This window comes from Pinus tabuliformis, chromosome 1_2 (genome assembly GCF_031772625.1).
Source record: "Pinus tabuliformis cultivar Carrire ecotype Pingquan chromosome 1_2, CPIR1, whole genome shotgun sequence".
Lineage (NCBI taxonomy): Eukaryota > Viridiplantae > Streptophyta > Pinopsida > Pinales > Pinaceae > Pinus > Pinus tabuliformis.
The window spans coordinates 1122205832-1122224586 of NC_142298.1; the positions used below are offsets into that span (position 1 = coordinate 1122205832).

At 36.8% G+C, this 18755-nt stretch overlaps 1 protein-coding gene across 1 annotated transcript; it reads left to right on the forward strand.

The window, feature by feature from the left end:
- The first annotated feature begins 9670 nt into the window (after window positions 1-9670).
- On the forward strand, window positions 9671-18530 carry LOC149210086 (mediator of RNA polymerase II transcription subunit 14-like). Its single transcript, XM_089398863.1, has 4 exons — window positions 9671-11363; window positions 16520-16606; window positions 16689-16792; window positions 17463-18530. The coding sequence occupies exons 1-4, from the start codon at window positions 9671-9673 to the stop codon at window positions 18528-18530; spliced, it is 2952 nt and encodes a 983-aa protein (XP_089254989.1).
- The last annotated feature ends 225 nt before the right edge of the window (window positions 18531-18755 follow it).

Below are 18755 nucleotides of genomic sequence, written 5' to 3' on the forward strand. Positions count from 1 at the left end.
TAAATACTACAACACATCCACAATTGTACAACATCGGGTGGCTTCACCAAGGACAAGATCTTTGCGTCAACCAACAGTGTCGCATTCCCTACAACATCAAGCCCTTGATGGATGAGGTATTGTGTGACGTTGCTCCTCTTGAAGTTTCTAATGAATTGTTATGACACCCATACTTTTGGAAGTGACATGTGATTATTACTTTGGCTAATAAGTTGGAAAGGATACCGGAGGTAGCCCCGCCTACTACCATCTCTTTGATCACTGCAAAGCAATACATTAAGATCATTTCCCAGACCAAGAAATTTATTTTTGTTATGATTCACCCCCAAGGCAAGAAGAAGGTTGTGGGCATGGCTTCTAGGTAGGGCTCCTCTCCACAATAGCAACAAATGGACAAGGTCATCGAGGAGTACAGGGATATTTTTTCCTCACCCACAAGGGTACCTCTACACTATCAGGTCAAGCACTCCATCGATCTGACCCTGGGTGCGTCCCTGCCCAATGGACAGATCTATCGATGCTCTATTATGGAGAACAATGAGATCAAGAGGAAAATTCATGAATTATTGTAGAAAGGGCACATTAGGCTAAGATCATCACCCTGTGGGAGCCCGATTTTATCGATACAAAAGAAGGATGGGACCTAGAGGCTCTATATTGACTATCTGGCATTAAACAAGATCATTGTTCAGAATGGGTACCCAATCCCAAGATACAAGTCATTCAGGATTGGCCAGCCCCAACCACTCTCACAGAGCTCTGCAACTTTTTGGGTCTTGCCAATTTCTACCGTAGGTTCATGTTGGGGTTATCTCATATCACTTAGCCTTTAAGTCAAGTCACCAAGGGCAGAGCAAAAGAAAAGTTATTTTGGTTTCAAACCTAACAGCGAATGTTCTCCAAGTTGAATAATTTCCTTTGTTTGGCACCTATACTCACATTACCAGACCTGCAACAACTATTTGAGATTGAAACAGATGCCTTCGACTATGCTATGATTGCCATCAGAAATAGTCCACCTATCTGCAACAGTTTCATTTGAACATTAAGTATAAGAAGTGAAGCACCAATAATGTAATTGATTGCCTCAGCCGACCACCGTCATGGCGCTAATCACTATGCTCGATTCCTATGGGAATGAGACATCGAGGTGGCACATCTTTACAAGAGCGATTCAAAATTCAACAACATATACCAAACACTCTTAGAAGGGAAGCAAGTTTCAAATTTTCACCTTTAGGATGCACTGTTATGCCACTTGGGACACATCTTTGTTCCTTCAAGTGAGCATGCCAAGATGATTTAGGAGGTGCACTAGAGTCAGGTCACTGGAAATTTCGGAGTAGAGAAAATAGTCGCGGTATTGCAAAAGTATTTTTATTGGCCGAAACTTCATCAGGATGTTTGGAAGTACATTAGATCTTGCACCGCCTACACCATTGCCAAAGCAACCATCAAGAAGAAAGGCCTATATAATCCTCTACTTATTCCTAGTCGGCCTTGGGAATATGTCTCCGTGGATTATATGTCGAGCCTTCCTTCTACTAAGCATGGCAACAATTGTGTTTTTGTGGTCATCGACAGATTCTCTAAGATGGCCATCATGGCAGCTTGCAAGAAGAGTATCACAACATAGGCCATTGCTAAGATCTTCTTTAAGCGAGTGTGGTTACACTTTGGGATCCCACAATCTATTATCTCAGATCGAGACAACAGATTCTTGAGTGCATTTTGGTCAAGTCTCTAGTCAATTCTGGATACAAAACTTACTAAGTCCATGACTTTCCATGCCCAAACTGATATCTAAACCGAGGTTGTCAACAGGATGATCGTACACATTCTACACATGTACAACTCAAAGCATCCACACACATGGGATGACAATCTCCCCTATGTCCAACACAATTACAACAGAGCACTCCACAACTCGACAACCCACAACCCCTTTTAGGTAGGGCTGGGATTTCATCCATTATGCCCCATTGATGTGACCATACCATTTGCAGCCACTCAGGTAGATTCGGCTCACGTGCAGTCCAAAGATGAAAGGGCTAATAGCTTCATTGAGTGCATTCAACACATCCTCCAACAGGTCCATGATATATTGGACAGAGCTAATCCTAAGTACAAGCAACTCGATGATCAACATCGAGTGTCGCACAAGTTCTAGGTGGGAGACAAAGTTTGGCTACATTTGCGGAAGGAGCACCTTGTTGGACTCCACTACAAGCTTCGCCCATACCAATATGGGCCATACACCATCACCAAGGGCATCAATGACAATGCCTTTGAGCTCAACATCCCACCGTTCCTTGGTTTGCACCTTGTGTTCAATGTAGATCACCTTCGGCCATACTTTCCACCATTGTTGGACACATCTAACATTGTAGAACAGCTCACACCAATAGAGCTCAACCCGGACTGCATGGAACAAACCACAACTGATCAAATCATTGACAGACAGATCAATAACACTCATCAATAGAGGATACAACTATATCGAGTTCTCAAAGCAGTCCAACTCCTTCACCAAGGTAAATGGCTCACCATGGAACAAGATCAGTAGAAGCTTCCTCATCTCATGGAGAAACTCAATGCAATGGGGACCATTGCTTCCTAAGAGGGGAGGGATATTGGTGGCCACCCACCTATTCCACTTGGACCCTCACCTTTGTTTCTTTCAGTTTTTCAGTTTCCATAATTGTAGCACAGTTTACTATTTTTGGCAGTTTTTCGGGTCCTGAACTTCCGGAGCCATTTTGAGGCCCTAAATGACATTTTTTTGGAAAAAATCAATCATTGATTGTTGTGGCAATCATGTTAATCATTGTATTCCTCAGAGAGATATTTCTAATGAGTTATCATATGCATCAAACAAAGATAATATGACCAAGTTACGACCCCGGGAAGTTGGCTACCCAGCTAATCCCAATGGGGCCCATAAACTCTTGGTGATACATCTCCTTGGGTTAGGGTTTTTTTTTTAGGGTTTTTCTCTTATTGTTCAATAATAAAAAGGCCCTTGAACCTCATTGTAACTCAGTTCAAAGGCATGTAGCTGACACATCTCTTCTCAGAGATAAGCTACCATCGCTCAAGCTATCTTATTTCCATTCTCTATGTAAGCATAGTTCAATGTTTTTCTATTAATGAAATGAAGTGTCTTTCTCCTAAATCTCTGTTTTTGTGATTATATATGTAAGTTGTAGCCTTCATGTTTAAGTTCGGATCAATTTGAATGTTTCTTCACTTGGCATACACTTATGACTTTTTTATGTTTTATGAAGTTAATAAGTAGATTTTTGGCACATATTGTCGAGGTCATTAGCTATGTTGTACCATTCTATTTTATACGCATGTATTCTTGTGGATAACAATGTATAATCATAAATATTCCTATAAATTTCAGAACTCCATTCCTTTTACAACACCCTTTTTACTATTTTTTTAAGCCATGAAGTGCTTATATTATACCATAATTTATTTCAATTTTACCTATTTTGTAACACATAATTAGCCTCTTTCATTTGTGCATATCAAAACTTTGTATATAGTTAAAAAGAACACTTAGGGATCAAAGAAATTGGGGTTCATCCCTTTATCTCACTTAGACTTGTGAGATTCGAGGGTGTTGTCACCAAACGCATAGAAAACTCTGTTGGTCAACACTACTAACTGTGTTATCAGAGTGTCTCATCAAAATTCTCCTTCCACTTCTTAAACAAGATTTCTGAGATGCTCAACCTCTCTAAAGTAGAGTGGGTGTCCATTTTCTCCATGGAAGTATTACGTAGGTAGTATAACTCACATAAAATATAGTATAAAACCAAAGAATAGAGGAGAAGAGAGAGATAAACCCTAAGAAAAATATATTCGATAGTAAAAAGTAGAAAATTGTGTTCACTTGCACTTTTAATGGGGTAATCTCCGAGAATAATGCTCCAAATACATTAACAATTCGTAAAAAAAAGGTCACGACATTATAGTCAATATATGGCTATTTATGGAGAATCTTAACTACATATGAACCCACTTATAATGAGATGTTACTAGCTAATTTAGACCTTATTAATAACATGCCCCATTTTACAATCATTCACTATTAACTAATGTTGTAATAGACCTCATGCCATGAAAATTGCTTAATACATTAATTAAAAATTGAAATAAAGTTTTTAAAATTATAAATTACGGAGAATTACTTAAGTTTGAGTTTGAGGACAAAAGTATATGATTTTTTTTTTTAATTTACATATTAAAACAAATGTTCATGATACACACAGAGAAACATTTTTCAACCTAACATTTTTCCTTGTAAGAATAGTAGACAACATAATTCCAAAACCTTAAGGAAGTTTCGATTCAATAGCAAGACATTGAAGGGAATATATTGCATTAACCTTTTAAATTACTTAGAGTCACTACTAAAGATGAAGAAATATGAGGTGAAGAACTTACATGAAAATCATGATTCATATGCTAAAGGTAGTGAGGCTCCCAAAGTGTCAATTTCGAAAAACCTTCATCTAATACTACTAGAGTAGTTGCGAGCATGAGAGCTTTAATATTATGTACAGTAATGTAAATTTTGAAAATCCTTCACTGAATACTACTACTAAAGAGCCCTAATATTCTTTGTGGTAATGAAAAACAATGTGTTGAATGGATGGTTTTCGACTAATATAATGAATGTTGAAACTGGTGTCCTTATCACACATTAAAATGGAGTTCCGTTCATATTGAATGCAAAGGATTGAGAGGATCATGGAAGGGAATTAGCATTAATTTCACATGATATAGACGAGAGATGGTGGCCAAGAATGCTCATAAAATATATTTCAAACCTTTTCATGTAAAATTTAAAAGATTCTCAATTAATGTTGATTTATGTAACTCGAGAAGTTGGTAATTGGAAAAAAATCTACAAGGCTATTAAAGAAAATAAAAAAGTTAACTCTAAAAGTATGAAGTTTACAAAAATTTCAAAGGCTTATGTGGCCATTTGTCTAATGGTTGGTTTTTTAGGTTAAACTTATAAAGGGCAGGTTAGCAACCTCATGGGATGGGAAATTTCAATGGTTATAAGTGTTTTAAAAGAATTTTATTTGTCTTAAATGATAAGTTCATAATAGGAATGATATTTATAGAGTTATGAACATTAATTTAATTAGTTTTAAATGAAGTTTTATTTTTGTGAGTATTACTCAATAATTTGAATGTTAAGTGGACTATTCAAAATCATGAGAATTTGGATAGATGTGAGTAATACTCATGGATATAGTTCACATAAATAATTGTTAAAATAATATGGCATATGTTGGACAAGAAAGTCCCTTGATAGTTAAATAGAAAGAGTCAAGTGATCTCTAAATAAATAGTTCATAAGGCATAATACTTGTTATGGTTTTGCAAATGAAGCAATAAGCTAAGTGAGCTTGATTGTGGGGATAACTACATATTTAAGTGCACTTGAGCTAGAGGAGTCTTGCAATGGGTGTCCTCCCAAGAATTTCTAGTTACCATGTGCAAGACCAAGAGGTGTTGATTGATGATATGCAATCCATTTCATTAGTTTCAATCCTACTTCTTCACTCCTATGAACATCACCCAATGAAATAGATGCTAAGTTAACTATTTAGAATCATGGTAAATTGATTAGCTGGGACTAACACTCATGAATATAGGTCATAGATTACAACATAAATAATTCTGGAAAAAAATATTTGATATGTTGCGTTGTGGAAGCCCTTTAATGATTACATAAAAGGAGTCTAGTGATTTCTATTTGAAAGAACGAGCTGCTTTCAGTACTATCAAGGTCCCCCTTATAAGAGAGCGCTCTTCTGGGCAAACCTTTGGGACATACCCCGTTATACCTGACTTGGGTATGCCTTTCCATCAGTAGACCCAACCCCAACCCCTTTGATCTATATAAAGGGTTACCAGACCCTTACGTGAGCTTATTATTTTACCTTTGACTGATGACCTTTATATTACCCTCATTACCGTGGCCTTCCCTGCGCTCACCCTTTTCCTTTCAAAATATCAGGTTTGACCTTTTTGAACCAACCCTTGTCCTTACCATACCATATACTGGCCAGCCAGCAGTATTTATTCAGGACCAATCCGTAGCATAGCTAGTTAAGAAAATACTAGAGTTAATAAGGAAAATACTAGTTATGGCTTTGGAAATAGGATAGAAAGCTAAATGGGCATGGTTATGGAAAAGAGTGCATAGTTTAGTGCTTTTGAGTAAGAGGATTCATGGGATGAAAGACCTCCAAGCAGGTTCTATTAGTACTAGGTGCAAGCCTTAGAGGTGATGATTAATGTTACACAATTAATTTTATGAGTTTCAATTCCACTTCTCCACTCCTCTGACCATCACCACATGCACTAAGTGCTAAGTAGGATCATAATTAATGACTTACCCTACACCAATAATATTGAAAATAATATTTCAAACAAAACCATTTCTATACCAAGATTAACTAAGATGCAATTTTTTTTTCACTAAAACATGAATCCAAAATATTTAGAAGTTATAATTGTAGCATAAATTACTTATTCTAATGAATTGAAATGAAACATAGTAACATCAATAAATGATATTACATGTATCATTCAATTTTTTCTATATTCTAAGTGGTAATCTAAAGGATAAAATCAATTAAAACATATCATTTTGACAATCATTATATGTAAAAAATGAAGATTAAGAAAATATAAATATAGATTATACCCAGACTGTCAATATACGACTGTGTAATGCGTTCAATAGATAGGCAACCAAACAGTTGAGATCATGGATGTTCAAAAACAAGATCTTTGGATAGGAATTGCAGGGGTGAGTGGATTCAACAAAAATGGGTTCAACAAAAAAATGGTTCCTTGACCTCTTCCAACAAAATTGGTTCCTTGACCTCTACAAAGTTTGCAGTTGTCATATTCTTAGATTTGTCATATGGAAAGGATCTACCATATATGTGAGAATAGGAACATCGAGGATGAAAACCACTTCCTCTTAGAGTGCCTCACGTACAACCACATTAGATCTCAATTTCACAATCTTTGTTACAATACTGACCTTCCTAGCCTTTTATAATGCCAAAATTATAGGGAGCTCGGGAGGCTTCTCTCCAAGCGTTTTGAGCATAGGAATAAAATCTTAAATCAAAATAAATAATTTGTTTCTTTAAATCTGATAGACCAATGTTTGGTCTCAGTGGACGTTAACCACCACCACCACCATCATCATCTATTCCTTTCCAAGTTTGCATTTGATCGTCATATTGTTATAAAATAACAAAATAGCTCTATCCACGCCTTCCCTTTTCAATTGGCTCCATGAAAAATGCCCCGCATCTCTCCATCAGAAATTTCCAATTCTCTAAAAAAAATTCAAATTTTTCAATCTCATTCTTATTTTTTTAATTAGCTCTTATTTTTGTTTCCTTCACCTATTCCAAGTTTGCACCTTCTATTCCATTCTAAGTTTGCATTTGATCGTCACATTCTTAGAAAACAACAAAATAGCTCTCTCCATACCTTCCCCTTCTTAATTGGCTCCACGAAAAATGCAGGACATCTCTCCATCAGAAATTACCAGTTCTCTCATGACGACCACCCTTATTTCATTCAAAATATTATATTTATTCGAACCAAAAAAGGATCAATTTTTTCAATCTTACTCTTTTTTTTTTAATTGGATCCATGAGAAAAATCCCACATCTCTCCATCAGAAATTACCGGAAAAAAGTCTCAACATGACCACGCTTAGTTTATTCAATTATTATTATAATAGACGGGAAAAATCAAATTTTTTTACTTCACTCTCATTTTTTAATTGGCTTTGTGAAAAAAGTCTCACATGTCGCCATATCGTTCTCTCGGCATGACCACCGTTATAGGATTATAATAGACAAAAAAAATATTTCTTTCGATTTCTTTTATTTGCAAGAGTGTTGCAGGAATCACTACATCTCTATGGAATCGAGGAGTTACTACATCTCTATGGAATCCATAATTTCCACCCTGGAGATCTTAGTCACTGGTTAGGAAAGTTTGCTAACACCAATGTGTTTTGGTGTAAGGTGCATGAACAATATTTTGCACATTGGAAGGTCAAGAATTGGAAATTGTTGAGAGATTTGATTTGGAGATAAGAATATTGGAGCACTGCCTCAATTGTTGCTACAGCTACAAGATGAAAGAATGGAGTTCCCATCTTCAGTTCTTCTTACTCCATATAACTACTTCCAATGGAAGCGAGAGATTTTGCTTCAACTCAGAGACAAACACTTGTATCAGATAGTTATGAATACAAAAGTTGAACCTAATTATGCCGTTGAAAATTCCAAATACTTCAACATAATGGACGAGGCTTTTGGTCTTCTATTGTTGACCATATCTTCAATATTGTGTTTTCATGTGGACACATGCACCACTCCGAATGAAATTTGGACAACTTTGGAGAATTTATTTGGAAAGCGGAATGAGATGCGGGCACATATTCTCGAAAGTGAGCTAAATTCCCTAGGTCCAAACAACTTTGAGAACATTTAGGATTTCTTTACGAAATTCAAATCATTGCCTCTACAATTACATGATTGTGGGATCAATAAATCCAAACTGGAAGGTCAATTGATCCTTTCTATTTTGTCTAAATTAGGTCTTGAATATCTTGTTTCTATTTCTACATTTCATACAGTTAGACTTGCAACTAGAGATAAATTGAAAATGCCCAAACTTGACGCATTTATTGAGTCTCTCGTTCATTAGCAAGATAAGTTCATCAAGATGGGTTCGTTAAAGGCTTCAAATGCACATGCACTTGGCATGCATGAGAAACGAAAGTCCAAGTCGAAACCAAATCAACAATCCAAAGGAAAAGGAAAGGCAAGAGATCCAAATCCAAGAAAAAGAGGAAATCCAAAACCTCGATATGATTCTTCCAGCTCCAAGGGTAAGAAGGGAAAGAAAGGAAATTCCAAGTGTCCTTATTGTAACATAGGCTATCATCCTGAATCCTCTTGCATGCAGAAGACTATTGATCTGATAGCAAACACTCTTCAGTAAAATCATCTTGGTCATCACATTCTAGAAAGTGCCAAGAAGAAGACAAAGGATAAATGTTATGAAAATAATTCATAACAATTAGCTAGATAAAATAAATATAAATATTAAATAATTAAAATATTATTTAAGTTAATTAGTCATTAATTTAAGTGAAAAGGCATGTCTTTTAGACATGCCCTTTCACGAATTTTAGACATGCCCTTTCATGAAGGGTCACCTGCTGAAGTATAAAAGCAGGGTCCTCATTGTACATTCAAATCATCTTATACATTTTTATATAATAATAAATTATTATTTTTAAATACCTTTTGTGTATTTTAACATTAAAGTTTTTTCAAGTTATCAGTCCTTCATGCTTCAGCATAGTTTTTATGCTACAATGATATTGAAGCCATGGCACACAATATAATCATGCGGGCCTTTGAACGTAGTTTACCTCACAATGTGCCATTACGTTCATAACCTGATTATGTTAAACAGTTTAATATTCAAAAAAATATTTCAACAATTAGAAAAATCATGTGCTGAAGTTTCAACATGTCTAAAGAAAAATCTTGTAGAAGAAGACAACGAAACTCTGAATAAAAATGATATGGACATTGATAGTGAGAATGTTGAAAGTAACAAAAAAGAAGGCATGAAGTCCAGAAAAGGGCACGTTGAGGCCCGATTGATGGAAATTCCCACTAAGGATGTAGAAAGTTTATCTAAGCGGATTCCTATGAATCTGGTATCAAACGAATCAAGTCTTTCTGTAGAAAATGAAAAGGATTCCAAGAAGCTCAACATAAGTAACACCATTCGAGGTGATAAGATTGCAGCAAAATTAGATCAATTGGATAAGACCAAGATTGAGGATGCCATTGAACAGACTAAACTGTGGCCGGACCAGCGTGCAGATGCTGATGAATTTGATGACAAGACTGGTAATGAAGCTGAGTTTGTGCTTGACCAAAGTTGTATAGATGTAGAGCGTTTATTGCTGAGGGCTATCTCTTGCAACATACATACTCGTCTCTTGGAAGTTCAGAGAGTGCTCAAGAGTAACAGTCGACTTTGCCAAGCTGAGGATGATGTTATTTTGAAGCATCATGAAAATGATTCTGATATGGCATTGAATAAGATATTAGACTATTCGCAAGAAAGTACTAAAGCTGATGTTGGGGAACTTGGTGAGGAAGTATTGTGTGTTCGGGCATATGGGCAGTGTTACGTGGCTCTTGGAATCAGCATCAGGAATGGACGTTTTCTTTTGCCTTCTTCTAGGAATCTTATTTTGTCATCTGCAATTACAGAATGTGAAGAGGCATTGAATCAGGGTATTCTGACACCTACTGAAGTGTTCATCAGTCTCCATAACAAGAGTATTTTGCAACTTTTTGCATCTATTGGAAGATTCTTGGGCCTAAAGGTGTATGAAAAGGGTATTGCTACAGCCAGAATACCAAAATCAATTATTCTAGGAGCAGATTTGCTGCTCATGGGTTTTCCAAATTGTGGAGACTTCTACTTCCTACTAACACAGCTAGATGTGGATTTCAAGCCTCTTTTTACACTGCTGGAATCCCAGCAAGACTCGACTGGAAGGGCTGGTCTGCTCTGTGGTCCCCTTCAGATTTTTCGCTTCAGCAAAATAGATGTTGGAAGGATCCAAATGGTAGAAGATGAGCTGAATCTGAGTCTATTAGACAATGAATGGTCGCTGTGTTCTGCAAAAGAAATTGGAGGTTCAGATATTATTTCAGACTCAGGTCCTAGTTCTGATTCATACACCGATGTTGTCATTCAAGGCCAAGAAGGCTTACAATCATCATTTTTGTCTGTGGTAGATGATATATTTGAACCTAACAAGGGAATGCCATTAACTCGGTATTTACCTAAGCAAAACAATTCTTTTTCATCGGCCGAACCGTCTCCTTTAAGTCATTTAGGTGCTGGACAGGGTATTCAGCAAGGTGGAAAGTTTGGTCTATCAATCCCTAGGTGGGACGGAACCTCACAGTTTTCCCCAACTAAAAATTCTAACTCCAGAATGATGTCTGAGTTGAATCAGAAGAATGTAAGGCAGACTGGCTCAAGCCCCCTTTCTGGAGGGCATAGCTATGGACTGAATGCAACCAGCCCTGTAAGAAGCCGGTCTTTTCATAAATTGTTATCAATTTCAAAGAATTATGCTGATCAAGAGCTCATCCCTTCAAGATCCCCATTTCATCTGGCAGACAGTGCAGGTTATCCTGGAATGGATGAAGATCAGCTAAGAAAAGTAATAGATTCTCCTAAAGAAGGTCTTTCTATATATTCTGTGTAAAATATAGCTACTAACAGCCCAAGATTATCAATACCAAATATTTCACATTCAGAACTTAATATGTTGTTTAAGATGACATACCTTGACTAACAGCGGAAGATGTAATGGCTGCCATCTACTTTGATCTGACTCCTGACTGTTCCTCTTCTTCAGAATTCGGTTTCTCTCCTCTTGCCCTCACTTCCTTTATGTGCTTCTTGATGGAGAAGAATGCAACTCTTGTGTGGGAGAGAGAGGACCCAATTCTTTATATATTATTTAACTCTAATCTGGTACGTCCATCATATACCAATTCAACGCTTAAGATCTAATGCTTTAGATTAGAAACTGCTTTAGTGCTTTAATGCTTTAATGCTTTTAACGCTTTAATGCTTTAATGCTTTTAACCGGGTCACATTAAGATTTAGAAACTGCAGATTTCTAACATTCTCCCACTTGACCCGATTATTCATAATATTAAGTGTTGAACATCATACTATGATAAATTGCTGAGAGTTATGGTGGTTGTGCACTATTAATTCAATGCATTCCCTTCCATATACTACAATACCAACAATCCATCAATTCATACTCATAATTTATATAAAACAGCATAATGGTCCACATAATGTCTTATATCATAATGATTAAACATAATATCTTTATAAGACTCTTTCTTGTTTAAAATTACATAAAATACGTACTACTTCATTAAAACAAGAGACACATAATTGTATATCAGAAACACATAAAAGAGCTCAGAATGTCACACATCAATTATTATTAATATAACCAAGACCCATTCTTTGAACATGTTCCTTAAATTGTCTTGGTTGTAACCCTTTCGTCAAAGGGTCTGCAATCATAAGTTCTGTCCTGATGTGCATGATTGACACTCTTTGTTTCTGAACCTCATCTTTCACAACAAGATACTTCAGATCTATGTGTTTGGCACCTTTAGAGTACTTGTCGTTCTTTGAGAAAAATACTGCTGCAGAGTTATCACAATAGATTTTCAGCGGCTTGCTAATGGTGTCGACAACCGCAAGTCCTGAAATAAAGTTCCGCAACCATAATGCATGAATTGTGGCTTCAAAGCATGCCACAAATTCTACCTCCATAGTAGATGAAGCAACGATAGTCTGTTTCGCACTTTTCCATGATATGGCACCTTGAGCAAACATAAACAGGTAACCAAAAGTCAATTTTCTAGTATCGATGCATCCAGCAAAATCTGAATCGCTATATCCAATCACCTCTGATTCATTGGATCTTCTATACATGAGCATGTAATCTTTCGTGCCTTGTAAGTACCTCAAAACTTTCTTTGCAGCTTGCCAATGTTCCCTTCCTGGATTACTTTGATACCTCCCTAACATACCGACCGCAAAGCTGATATCCGGTCTAGTACAGATTTGAGCATACATTAGGCTACCTACAACAGATGCATATGGAATTGATTCCATTTCCTTTCGTTCAACATCATTCTTAGGACATTGCATGAGATTGAATTTATCACCTTTCTGTACAAGAACTATTCCAGGTGAACACTTACTCATTCCAAATCTCTCTAGAATCCTTTCGACATATCCTTTCTGAGAAAATCCCAATATTCCTTGTGATCGATCACGGAATATTTCTATTCCAATCACATAGGATGCCTCTCCCATATCTTTCATTTCAAAGTTCGTTGAGAGAAATTCCTTAGTCTCATGCAATATACTTAAATTATTTGCAGCAAGCAAGATGTCATCAACATAAAGGACCAGATAAATAAACTTGCTCCCACTGATCTTTTGGTATATACAGTGATCAACCGTATTTTCCTTAAAACCAAAGGATGTATTAATGGTATTGAACTTAATATACCATTGTCGGGATGCTTGTTTAAGCCCATATATTGACTTCTTAAGTTTACACACCAATTGTTCTTTACCTTCTACAGAAAAACCCTCAGGTTGATCCATATAAACATCCTCATCAAGATCTCCATTCAGAAAGGTTGTTTTCACATCCATTTGATGCAACTCCAAATCATAATGAGCTACTAATGCCATTATTATTCTTAGTGAGTCCTTTTTCGAAATAGGAGAAAATGTCTCCTTGTAATCAACACCATCTTTCTGAGTGTAACCCTTAGCAACAAGTCTAGCTTTATACCGTTCGATATTACCACTAGAGTCGTGTTTGGTTTTAAAAACCCATTTGCATCCGACTCTTTTACAGCCATGTGGTAACTCAACGAGATCCCAAACTTCATTATGTTGCATGGATTTCATTTCTTCTTTCATGGCATTAATCCATTCCTTTGACTCTTTACTTTCTACAGCATGTGAAAACGAAACTGGATCCTTATTGATTCCAATATCATAATCTGATTCTTGCATATAAACCACATAATCATCAGAAATAGCTGACCTATGATTTCTTTGAGGTCTTCTTAATGCTACTTGTTGTGGTTCATGCATATCAGTATTATGTAAGTCATTTCCTTCAGGAAGTACTTCTTCATTTATATGTTGTTCATTATCATCATGCTGTTCTACAACAGCTGGAACAACATTTGGAGTAATAGTAGATGGAGGAACTATTCTAGGCAATGTAACATTTACCCTTGTTTCCTTTATTTCTACTATTTCTCTTCTAGTACTCCCACTGACTTCACCATTCTCAATGAATCTTGCATTACCAGTTTCTATAATTCTTGGACTATGATTAGGACAGTAAAACACGTACCCTTTAGATTTCTCAGGGTATCCTAAAAAATACCCACTGATCGTTCGAGAATCTAATTTCTTTTCATGTGGATTATAAATTCTCGCTTCCGCTGGACAACCCCAAACATGCAGGTGTCTTAAGCTAGGTTTCCTGTTAGTCCATAACTCAAAAGGAGTCTTTTGAACAGCTTTACTAGGAACCCTATTCAACAAATAATTAGCGGTTTTGAGAGCATACGACCACAAATTCTTAGGTAGTGTAGAATTTGACATCATACTCCTAATCATATCTATTAACGTCCTATTGCGCCTTTCTGCTACACCATTTTGCTGTGGTGTACCTGGCATTGTGTATTGCGCACATATGCCATGACTTTCGAGGAATTTTGCAAATGGACCTGGACATTGGCCTGACTCATTATATTTTCCATAATATTCACCACCTCTATCAGACCTTATGATTTTCACCTTTTTATCTAATTGCCTCTCAACTTCCTTTACAAACGTCTCAAGGACATTCACAGATTGAGATTTTTCATGAAGCAAATAGACATAACACGGGAAAAATCGTCAATGAAAGTGATGAAATACTTTTCTCCATTAAAGGTTGTAGTGTCCATAGGTCCGCAAATATCAGTGTGTATTATTTCAAGAAGCTGGCTGCTTCTAGTGGCTCCTTTCTTATTATGTTTGGTTTGTTTACCTTTAATACAATCCACACATAATTCTAGATCACTAAAGTCCAAATTTGACAAAATTTCATTACTTACTAATCTCATCATTCTTTCTTTGGATATATGACCTAGTCGTTTATGCCACAAGAAAGCAGAATTTTCATTCAACCTGCTACGTTTACATCCAACATTATTTACTACATTCAACAAGGAATTCGCATAAGTGTCATTTAGTTTCAATTTATATAAACCATCAATTAGAATACCAGAACCAACATTATCAGTATTCTTATATAAATCAAAACAGCCAGATCCAAACATACATCTAAAACCAGAATTATCCAACTTACTTACGGAAATAAGGTTTCTAGATAATGAAGGTACATAAAGGGTAATGTATAAGTCTAATACATATCCACTTTCTAGAATTAGACGATAAGTCCCAATGCCTTCAATTGAAGATTTCATTCCGTTTCCCATAAAGAGAAAACGATCTTCATTTGGATTTATGGTTCGGATCGTAAGAAATCCCTGCATATTGTTGGAAACATGAGTTGTAGCACCAGTATCAAGCCACCATGTATTAATAGGAACTTTAACTAAATTTGATTCAAAACATACGAAAGATAGATAACCTGCAAATCAAAAATGAAATAACTATAAGCTCATAACTAACGCGATTCAGATGTAGACATAATAGTATAATATAGCACTCCTTTGGGTAGATACTATCTTATACTTAACATAATTAAATACCAAAACATAAGTAGGTAATAAATATACTCAATTAAATAGAACTGACATCTTTGGATGATCAATATTTATTTAATCAAAATATCTATCAAACCTCATCATGTCAACTAGTTGTAGAACAAGACTTTGCTTTGGGTAAGTTCTCAGGTTCTATCATTAGTGACGCCAGTTCTTAATTGGTATTATTATAACTGGCAATTTCTATCAATAATCATTATGTCACTTATGCACTAAATGATTATTTTGATTTTTACCACTTTGGTGATTAACAAAATCATAAATCTCATGTGCATAAATAATTTATAACACATACCTTATGCAAAACAACATTCTGATTTTGACCACTTTGGTGATTAACAAAATCATAAATCTCATGTGCATAAATAATTTATAACACATACCTTATGCAAAACAATCAGTCATAGAGCAATTACTTTTATGCCTAAAATTTCAAACAATTATTTTGGATTTCCATTACTGGAAAGGCATACGAATGCGTCATTCAAACAACAGATTGGACTTTCATTACCGGATCGGGATTCTTTATGCCGGAATCACATGAACGGTTCATTCAAACAACAGTTGAAATGCTGTAATTGACAGTGTTACACTTGCAGTGAAATAAAGAATGCCTTTTCGGAAATGGACGCAAATGTTCCCGATCATTCAACAGAATCCCCTCGCAACACCATGAAGTGATTTGGAGAGAGCTCACCATCACACACCGCGTGTGTTTGGCAGGTCACAAAGATTTTTAATGACACGGGATGGAGTCAATGAAGGACAGGACCAATAGTATCCTTCGCTGAGGGCTGAACAGTAACAACCCACTTCTTGGTTTTGTTATACATCCACGTCTACTACGTTCCATTCCCCAAGCATTTCTTTCCCCCGTTTTACCCTTAGACACACCCCAGATCCCCATCCGGGCGCTACTCTTCACGTCTTTTCCTCAACTGGGCGCCTCGGAAATGCTTTTATCTGATAGCGAATTGGGTTTTTCCGTTCAGTTTTGAGGTTCGAAGTACCCCCGTGCGATGGTCTATGCATTAACAGCCTGATGCGTTCTCACAGAGGTCTAACACTGGCTGAAGATGGTAAAAACTGTGTGATTAAATGGGGAATTCATGTGTAGGAGCCAGCCTGAACAACAAAACCCGTTTTTTAACTCTTTTACAGAGGCCATTCCCAACCAATTCTGGAAATCAGGGGAAGAGACTTGTCAGACAAATAGCGGCCTAATATCTTCGAGAAGTGAAATGGGTTCATTCGAAAACCTAGAGGTAAGCTCTTAACCCCTTTTGAGAAGCATGCACAGGACTTGGTTAACAACGAAAGGATGCAAATAGGGGTCAATAGGCGCATAGTCAAAGGACTCATGAATGCGTGATCATTTCATGAAACCCCCACAGTTTCCCGAAGGCTCAATCACATGAGTAAAGCACAAAACAGGTCAATTGCAATCATAGGAAATATTCAGTTATTGATTGTGGCTCTGATACCAAATGTAAAATATAGCTACTAACAGCCCAAGATTATCAATACCAAATATTTCACATTCAGAACTTAATATGTTGTTTAAGATGACATACCTTGACTAACAGCAGAAGATGTAATGGCTGCCATCTACTTTGATCTGACTCCTGACTGTTCCTCTTCTTCAGAATTCGGTTTCTCTCCTCTTGCCCTCACTTCCTTTATGTGCTTCTTGATGGAGAAGAATGCAACTCTTGTGTGGGAGAGAGAGGACCCAATTCTTTATATATTATTTAATTCTAATCTGGTACGTCCATCATATACCAATTCAACGCTTAAGATCTAATTCTTTAGATTAGAAACTGCTTTAGTGCTTTAATGCTTTAATGCTTTTAACGCTTTAATGCTTTAATGCTTTTAATCGGGTCACATTAAGATTTAGAAACTGCAGATTTCTAACATTTTGCTCATAGGCAGACCCGTGTTCCTTCTATTCGAACTTCTCCAGCACCCAGGAGTCCTGTCCAAAATTCAAGGTCTTCCATTAAAAGTTCACCAACTGGCCAACCGGGAACTACATTAAGGAGTCCTGGAAGTGGCTTGTCTGTGGTATCCCCTGCATGTCAAACCTCAGACTCTGGAACTTCTCATGGAACCATGTCTGTTGCAATGCCTAAACATGAAACGCGTAATAGAAAGCGTTGCCTTTCAGATATTGTCCACTTAGTGCCATCATTGCAACGAATAGCAGCTTCTGGAGAAGGTCAAAAGAAAAGGAAGACTATTTGTGAATCGGGAAGCCCTCAACCTATTAGTGCTCAGTTAAAGGCTCCTCAGAGCAGTTTGGGGCAGTTTATAGGCCGTTCATATGGAAACATTCTTATGGAAGCAAATCATGGGAAAGCACCTTCAAGGATACATGCTTCAGCTCTTCTTCAAGTGGTTAGGCATTGTTCCCTGTGTATTAAGCATGCTCGTCTTACAAGCCAGATGGAAGCTCTTGGCATTCCATATGTTGAAGATGTGGGTTTCCGAAAGCCATCTGCAAACTTGTGGTTTCGACTACCTTCTTCTAGAGAGGATGCATGGCAACATATTTTCTTATGCCTTGGTAAACCTGGCAGCACCTACTGGGATGTCAAAGTAAGTGATGAGCATTTCAGGGATTTGTGGGAACTTCATAAAAGTAAAACTGGGACCCCATGGGGTTCTGGTGTGCGTATTGCTAATACTTCAGATGTAGATTCTCATATTCGTTATGGTCCTGAAGGTGTAGTCTTGAGTTATAGGACTGTGGAGGACGACAATTTCTGCCCCAAGGTCTCTGATTTTGGAGTTTCCAAGTTGTTCAACCGAGAGATGGCGGTCTCCGTCTCTACAATTCGAGGGACTCGCGGGTATTTGGCGTCGGAATGGATGAAACTCGTTCAACCCATAATGGCAAAAGAAGATGTCGGCGTAATAGTCACCATTTCTAAAGGAGAAGATCTTTCCCTTACTTTTTTTATTGGGCATAACTGCGGTTTTCCTATCCAGGAAGTATGATTCCTACACCCACCTTCTCCCGTTACGTTGTCTCTCCATTGAGCTGCGAGTTTATGGGTCAACACCGTTTGGTCAACCAACGTGTTCCCCTGTCAAAAGTCAAACCCTCTATACAATTTGATTCATAAGTATGTTTAACTATATAACTTTTAATTATATAAACATTAAACCAAAAATAAATAAATAGAGTTAAAAAATAAATAAATAAATAGAATTATAAAAAAA